This window comes from Manis pentadactyla, chromosome 6 (genome assembly GCF_030020395.1).
Source record: "Manis pentadactyla isolate mManPen7 chromosome 6, mManPen7.hap1, whole genome shotgun sequence".
NCBI lineage: Eukaryota > Metazoa > Chordata > Mammalia > Pholidota > Manidae > Manis > Manis pentadactyla.
The window spans coordinates 4,208,846-4,216,656 of record NC_080024.1 but is presented as its reverse complement, the minus strand read 5'-3'; the positions used below and the strand labels follow the sequence as shown (position 1 = coordinate 4,216,656).

General features: G+C 60.4%; 1 protein-coding gene across 1 annotated transcript; it reads right to left on the bottom strand.

The window, feature by feature from the left end:
• Positions 1-4,073: 4,073 nt before the first annotated feature.
• On the bottom strand, positions 4,074-7,203 carry GBX2 (gastrulation brain homeobox 2). Its single transcript, XM_036901064.2, has 2 exons — positions 6,247-7,203; positions 4,074-5,240 (listed from the first exon to the last, which is right to left on the bottom strand). The coding sequence occupies exons 1-2, from the start codon at positions 6,767-6,769 to the stop codon at positions 4,717-4,719; spliced, it is 1,047 nt and encodes a 348-aa protein (XP_036756959.1). The 5' UTR covers positions 6,770-7,203; the 3' UTR covers positions 4,074-4,716.
• Positions 7,204-7,811: the final 608 nt, after the last annotated feature.

The window sequence follows — 7,811 nt, the reverse complement described above, 5'->3', positions numbered from 1 at the left end:
GGGAGCGCGGAAGTCCGCTTAGGTCTCTCACTTCTTAACCGTTCAAATAGGCAATCAATTTTTATGATGTAATTTATAATTTATGCAGGTTGTCTTCATACATATGGTGTTGCTTTTGTGTGTCGGGGTTTCAGGTGCTTTATTACTCCGAAGGTGTGATTTGCATTCATGTTCGGTTACCAAGATCATATTTCTCCTGTTTACACCAGAAGGGCCCCAAATGAAGATTAATGCCGCCTCCCTTTGCCCGGCCCGCCCCCAGTAGACCCCGATCTGCAGCACCCCCCTAGACCCGTCAGCCCCACCGCCAAGCTTCGGGAGAAAGAGCCCCCGCTGCGCTATGGTGGTCCGGGAAGACCTGGCACGGCAGGGGGTCCAAGCGGGTCGCCTGCTCTGGCTGTGCTCGCTTCAAGAGTCTGGGGGCCCCACGGGACAGAAATAGGGGCGCATGCACAGAAGGCTCTTTCCCAGGGAGGCCGTGACTGGGCGCGGGCAGGCCACTAGGCGCCGTCGTCACGCAAGTCCCGGCGAAGGGAAAGGGCATCGAGGTCTACTCTGCAGCCAGGGCCGCCGGACATGCGCGCTCCAGCCACTCCGGGTGGCCGCAGAGAACTGGGAAGACCCCAAGGAGAGAGCCAGGGGATGACGAGATCCCCAGGCCTGCTAGAGTGTCCTTCTTGGCTTCCCGCGCACCCGAAACCCCTTGCCAAAGGGGACAGCACCCAGTTCCGCTTGGGACAGGCCCGGGCTGGAGGGAGCAGACGCGGAGACCTTGTGCTAGCTTGCCAGACACAACTGAGATGATTAAGCCAATTAAGCTGGAACAAACAGACGCAAGATGGAGCTGGCTTTGACCCCAAGAGAAAGGATGTCTTGGAATGCAGGTGCACCGAGAGGGGATCGCCCTGCCTGCAGACAACCGTTGAATCGGGATGGTCCTGCAAGACAAACTCCATCTCCAGAGGGTCTGGAGGCCCCGCTCCCACCCTATTTAAGCTTCAAAAACCTGTGAAAGAACCACGTTGGGGGCTGGACACTGGAGGTGAAAACGGAGTAGAAAGCATGCACTAAATCTCGAAAATTCCAAAGTGGGTTGGGGTTGGGGAAGGTCCAAGCTCTGCTGGCCCAGGTCGCTCCCGAGTATACCCCCAGCCACTGTGGGCATCTGTGGGAGGGGGATGCTTGAGGCCCAAGACCACTCTGAAGTGGGCCCTGCCCCTGGAACGTGGAGATTGGCTATGGGTTTTTTAAGTACCCTAGGGTCTCCAAAGGGTGGGGGGCACCCTGCTCCCTGGGGACTGCGGCCGGGGGTCGCCTGGTTGGCTGGCTGTTCCTGCAACCTCTCTGGACCCCAGCTCGGTGGGGTAAGTGGACATGGGGGTGCAGGGCAGCTGCAAGGCGCCCTAGCACTTAGCTGGGGGGCGCAGATCCACGGTGCTCCCAAGCGTAATTATTTGATCTGCAGATGTAAGTTGGATTTATTGTAACAACAAATATAGTGATGTCAAAACCCAACCTTGGATTAAAGCCGGCAGCCAAAGGGGAAGTGTATTAATTTCCAACAGCATCTCAGGCCAGAGCCTATTAGAACAAGCTATTCTTCAGGCCCCCCCATCAGAATTAATCATTGGGAGTTAATTTGAAGCTCAGACAAGTTGCTGTTAATTTAGTGCAGGGAAGACGGGATGGAATAAAAAGCTGAGGTGCTGGCCGAGCCTCGTGGGTCTCATTAATCAGCCAGCTGAGACGGCCTGGCTTGATTACAATTTGCAAAAAAATTCATTAGGGCCCGGGCGATTGACAATTTTTCTCTCTGCCTGTGATGTGACTCATTAGGCAGCCAAATGGAAGCCATGATGACGGCCATGATGACAGCGGCCATCAAGCGCCGCTTGTTTATCTTCCTCCCCTCGGCCTGTCTCTCGGGCCTTGGCCTCCGCGCAGGGCTCTCGGGGGCGCCCTGGCGTTCGGGGGTTGGGGAGAAGGGGAGGGCCGGGGTCGGAGGGGGGTGGAGGGGCTTAGGCGGCGCCGCATCCCCCGGCCCTCTCCTCCTCGCGTCCAAGGGGCTAGGGTCTTGCAGCCAGGGAGAGCCAGGGAGCTTGGGCCCAGGAGTGGGCTCCCTGAAGGTGGCCCCACTTCCTAGGGCGCTTCACTTTCCCTCGGGGTTTGTGTAAACCAAGGCTCCAGGCCCCTCTGTGCCTTCCATCCCTACCAGGTGCTTGCGGGGAAGATGGGTAGGGATTGCACCTGTTATGGTGGAAGGTTATATGAAAGTGGGGGGCATTCCAGGATCTTCAGGGAGTGCCTCGCTCTCAATACTCAGGTTTCCTCCCCGAGACCAGGGTGCCTGGTGGGGGCGCTCCTCCCTCCCCCCCCCCCCCCCCCCCCCCCGCCCCAGTCCTTGGGGCCTGAACTCCGCACCACCAGCTAGTTTCGCCAGGGGCGCATAATCCCGCCGGGGGACGGGACGTGGGGTGGGAGTGGGAGGTGGGGCGGGGGAGGTGTCTGCTGGTCTCCTAGGCCGTGTGGCCGGTGAGGACCTGCCCCGGTCTGATGACGCCAACCGGCTAACCAGGCTCGCTCGCCGGTGCTAATGGGGGGCGGGGGGAGAGCTACCGGGCCTTGCACACCGTGCGGAGGGGTGGAGAACGGCCCGGGCTCACCCCCCACCGCATGCCCCATGGTGCTGGGTGAGGATCATCAAGGAACCGCAGCTGTCGGTGTCCCGCAGCGTCGGTTGAGGCCCTCGGACTGTCCATTCCATGTTACTGTTTTCAAGAACCAAGACTAGGCCATTTTCTGCCATTGGAAATCTTGGGAACGCGGCAGGAAACGGTGGCTCGGCCGTGCGAGTCCCTCATCTTGCTCCTGAAGTTCGGACAGAGGCTTGGGTCCCCATTTCTTTCCGCCGCGAGGAAGTGACCGGGTGTTAAGCCATATAAATAAACTCAGTATTAGTATGACCCACGGCGACTCGTTTCCCCTCCTCTTTGAGCTGAAAACCGCGGTGGGTGCCGGTCGCTTTGCAACCCGCGCCCCAGCCTCCATTCACAAGGCCGAGGTTGGCGGAGCCCCTGGCTTCTCTTCGCTCTTCGTGCTGCTGGTTTGGCGGTCCAAGAGCTCTGGCACCGCGCTCACCCTCGCTCGCCCGCTCCACACCCTTGGGTCACCCCTGGCCTATCCAAGGCAACCTCCGATGGGCCTGGCAGTTCGCGTCGGGCTCGGGAGGTGTAGGCCGAATGGGCCGCGCTCTGAGTCGCGGTACCCGGCGGTCGGGGAAGTGGGACTAGGATCTCGTCACGCCCCTCCCGCGCCCTCTTGGCCGCCCTACCTAGGCGGGGAGGTGCCCAGCTCCCAGCACCCGGATGAACCGGCTCCCAGCCCGCAGGCCTGCGCGTTCCTCTCCCCTTTCCGCTTTGTGCAGTTGACCGCCCCGGCGCCCTTCCAGTGGGGCTGTAGTCGGGTCCCGCCCCCTCCGACCCCGCCCGGAGAGGGAGGTGCCCGGCCCGCTGCGCTCACAGCTGGCCTCCACCTCCCAGCTGAGAGCTGCCGGGAAGCCCAGCTCGGCTGAGTTTCTGCTCCTGTCGGAAGATAACGCCGGAGCCTGATTTATGGGCGCTGGGCCCTGCCCCCGAGCGAGCACTGCTTCTTTTCGGGTCGGGGATGTTTGTAAGGAAACGCGTCTCCTTCCTGGCTGCGGTCGATTTAGACATTCCGGAGTTTGTAAAGTCACCAATACCCGCACTGGCTTTCCCTCTTTTGACCGAAATTTGCCAGCCTCCTAGTATTGATTAGGCCGTGCAAGGTTGGGGAGACGGTAGGTTTCTAAGATGAAGATTAGTTTTCCTTAAATTTATAACCCAACTAGATATCTTGCTGTACAATTTAAAACCTGGAAAGGTGCAGTGTGGCTCACGTCCCGTCAGCCTGAGGAGGCCTGGACAGGGGACATTTTTCCAGTACTGGCCCCACGCCAGCTACCTGGCCACACTCTAGTGGAGCCCACCAAACAGCCAAATCTGGACATACTTATGAGACCTAGGCATTGCATTATTTTCCTCTCTCCTTTTTTTATTATTCACAAGACTGAGATTGTTTAAATGTCATAACTTATAAGAAAATAAGCTACATTGAAATAAATTAAACACAACAGAGGCGTGCTTCAAACATGGCTCAGAGCAGATATGCAACCCCAAGAAGAAAAAGCCAGGCAAAACTAAAGCAAAGCAAATTTCCAGGGTGCCCCAAAATGTCTGCTTTTTGGTCAACTAAAAAAGCCAAAATAGAAATAAAAAGTGTAAACCCCAGTGTTTGTTCTTGCGTGTCATGTTTACCTTTGGAAAAGTATGGAAAGGTGGCTGCTATGCATGGCGGATTACAGCGGAGGACTTGTTTTCTTCTGGAATGTGAATGGAGAGTATTACTGGGTAGTTTGGTCCTATAACTTTCAAAATACTGCAGCTGAGATCCAGTTTATATAGATATCTATATACAAAGTAGGACAGTACAATAAATATTTAGTGTGTCTTTAGCTGTAACGTAGCCCCTCCCAAAGCAGTCTTGTAAGCCTTTTTAATGAATATACTCTCGGTTTGCTTGGGACGTCCAACGCTGGAGGGTGACTTGTGAGTTTTGCTTCAGACGTGGCTCAGTCTGTAGTGGGTTCCGGCCTGTGCTCTCTCCCTGGTGGTCCAGGCCCTGGCCCTCCCTGGACCCTCAGGGTCGGGCCTGCTCCAGCTGCTGATGCTGACTTCTAATAGCGAACCTGCTGACATGGACGGGGATGGGGACGACAATCTTGGGGTTCCGGGAGGGCTCCCCTGTCTTGGAATTGGCATTGCCGGCCTTCACCCGTTTCCACTTGGCCCTGCGGTTCTGGAACCAGATTTTCACCTGCACCTCGCTGAGTTTGAGGGCGTGGGCAATCTGTGAGCGCTCGGTCAGGGAGAGGTACTTTTTGCAGTGGAACTCCTTCTCCAGTTCCAGCAGCTGCTCGCTGGTGAAGGCAGTCCGCCGCCGCCGGTTCTTGCCGGTGGAGGTGGTGCTGCCCGCCGCGCCGCCGCTCGGCGGGGTCTCCTCCAGCGCGTGGCCGGGGTCTTCCTCCTTGTGAGCCGCCTGGCCAGGCAGATTGTCATCCGAGCTGTAGTCCAGATCGCTCTCCAGTGAGAAGCTCTCCTCCTTGCCCTTCGGGTCGTCTTCCACCTTTGACTCGTCTTTCCCTTGCCCTCTGACAGCCCCGACTGAAAGCAAAACCAAACGGCGTTTTATTACATTTCGCACACTAGCCTTGCCTTCCCCTTCCCACTGCCACTTGGGCATTTCCCCCCTCAGCGGATTGTGTTTCTGTGACATTAACACATTGTGATTTCCTGGCCTCTGGCGGGGGTAGGGGGTGGGGGTGGCGTGAGAAAGCTCAAGGAAAAGAAGACAGTACAGGCGACCGCCCTTTGCCCAGAACCATCACTCAAGGGGCCGCCAGGCCTCCTCCGCACCCTCAGGGCCTCTGGCAGCTCAAGGCACAAGTAACAGGAAATGTGAGGCCCGAGAAAGTGTCTGCTTTGTCCCTGAGGTAGGGGCCGGGTGAGAACTGAAGGGGAGCTCACAATTCATCCTGTCCCCCACCCCGTTAAAATTTAGCTGACCTCCAATGCCAAAGTGGCGGCGTAAAAGTGCGGATCTAGACCGTGTCTTATTGGGGGGATAAGTTAGTAATATTACTACTAATTGGAGGGATAAGTTAATAATAAGTTACATAAATATTAGTAATGAAAAAGGAAGTTTTGTAGCTTTAGAAGTTCACAGCAGACACCCCAACACAGACACAAGCATATTCACAGCCTCCCGGGGATCCAGTTATCCCAGGAGGAGAAGGGGGATCATAGGTCTGGACACAGCCCGGCCAGCCTCCCCGTAAGGTTAAAACCTACCCGGGGACCCCAGCTCGTGGCTCGGGGGTTGGGGGGCGGCTAGCCAAACTCGACGCCAGACAGCTATGCTGTCCTGCGCATCAGCCGGCCGGGGGCGCTAAATGACCCCTCCCCCCACCCGGAGACCCCCGCTTGTTGCGTGGCTCTAAATGTCCCCCGGGGGCCTCGCGACGCAGCTCGGCGGCATCCTCCCGCTTCTCTGAAGGGGAGGACAGGGGCGAGGATCTTCGGGGGCTCGGCCTTGCCGCGTAGGCCCCGGCGAGAACCTAGAACCGGCCCGCCCCCGCGCCCAGGACGCGCGCGCGCGCGACCGACTCACCTAGCGACGCCTGCACCGCCTCCGCCGCGGAAAAGGCAAGCAGCGAGCCCTCCTTGGCCAGGAAGCTTTTGCCGTCCTCAGCGTCGGCTTGCAGCGCCTCCGCCTTGTCGAAGTTGCCGCCGCCTGGCAGAGGCTGCGGCGCGAACTTGCGGGCGGCCGCCGCCTCCTGGTGCTGGGGAGACGCCGAGAAGCCGCCGGGCAGCGTGGCCATGAGCGTGGAGGTGAGCGCCATGCCCTGCGCCAAGCTGGAGCAGAAGCCGGTGGGCAGGCTGGGGATCTGGTGGTGAGGGTGCGCGGGCGGCAGCGCGGGCTGCAGCGCGGCCTGGGGCAGCGCGGGCGGCGGCGGCGGCGGCGGCGGCAGTACCACCGGCCTGTAGGGCATGAACATGGGGTAGCCGGTGTAGACGAAATGGCCGGGGCTGGGCTGCGGCGGGCTGCCGATCAGCGAGTCTATGCTGAAGGCGGTACTACTCCCCAGCGGGCGCTGCATCATCATCAGCGACGGCGGGAACGCTGCGCTCATAGACGCGCTCGGGAGAGGACAGCGAGAGGCGAAAAGTCCCCGCGCCGCCGCCAGGAAGCCCGCCGGGTACCGTGAGCACAGCTGGGTGCGCCGGGCAGGGGCCGAGCCGGATCCCGAGAGCAGACGCCGCTGCCCCTCAGCCCTGGGCCCGCTGCATGCCCGGCGGGTGCGGGTGCAGGCGATGCGCCGGTTGAGGCCGTGCGCCCCGGAGTGGCGAGGGCTCCCGGGCCCCGCGGGCTCGCTGGAGCCGCTGTCCGCAGCTTGCCCGTCGGAGCCCGTGCGTGTCGCGTCCGCGGCCCCGGTTCGCAGCCGTCGGTGCGTCTGTCTGTCCGTCCCGCAGTCGGTCGCCTCCCGCGGGCCCCTGGGGAGCGCGCGATGCTGGCGCACTTGTCTTCGTCCGGCGCCGGCAGCACCTTTAAATCGCGCTCCTCTTTCTCATTCACATTTTGCATGCTGCCTGGCCGGGCTCGCCTCACGTGGGGCCTGGAGCCACCTCCTATTGGTTGCTCCAAAAGGGGCGGGGATGAAGCGGGGCTCCGCCCCCTTCCACCCGGGCTGGCGCTAGCGGGCTGTAGGCGCCACGGGCGGAGCTCGCGGGCCGGAGAACCGGAGCCTGCGCGCGGGACCCGCGCCGCGCAAACTTGAAAAGGGGCCGTTGGCACCGTCAAGGCTCCAGGGCCGAGGCCCGGCAGCCTCAAAGCCGCCTCCAAGGGCAGCTTCCGGGGCTAAGGCGTGTTTTATTTCGATAATGTATGCGCTGGAACAAACCTGCCAGCGGCTCACCCTAGCGCTGTGTGCTGCTTCGGCGACGTTCCCGGAGTTGAGGGCAAGGTCCTGCCCCTCCGGATCCGCTCCTGGGCTGCCAGCCGCCCCTGCTTGCCGCGGGGAACCCTCCGGGTTGCTCGGTGCGCTCGCTCACCCCCACGCCCCTCCCCCACCGCGCTCCTGGCGGGGCGGGGAGGCTACCAGTTCCCCCATCCCAAGCTTGGCCCTCCCGTGAGCGATCCTTCTCATTTTTCATGACATTCTTAATCATCGCACC

Excerpts from the sequence above, each read along its gene's own strand:
- GBX2 (XM_036901064.2), bottom strand. The coding sequence starts at position 6,769 with ATGAGCGCAGCGTTCCCGCCGTCGCTGATGATGATGCAGCGCCCGCTG. Across the intron at positions 5,241-6,246 it reads GGCGGTGCAGGCGTCGCTAG|TCGGGGCTGTCAGAGGGCAA; the intron begins GTGAGTCGGTCG and ends TTTTGCTTTCAG.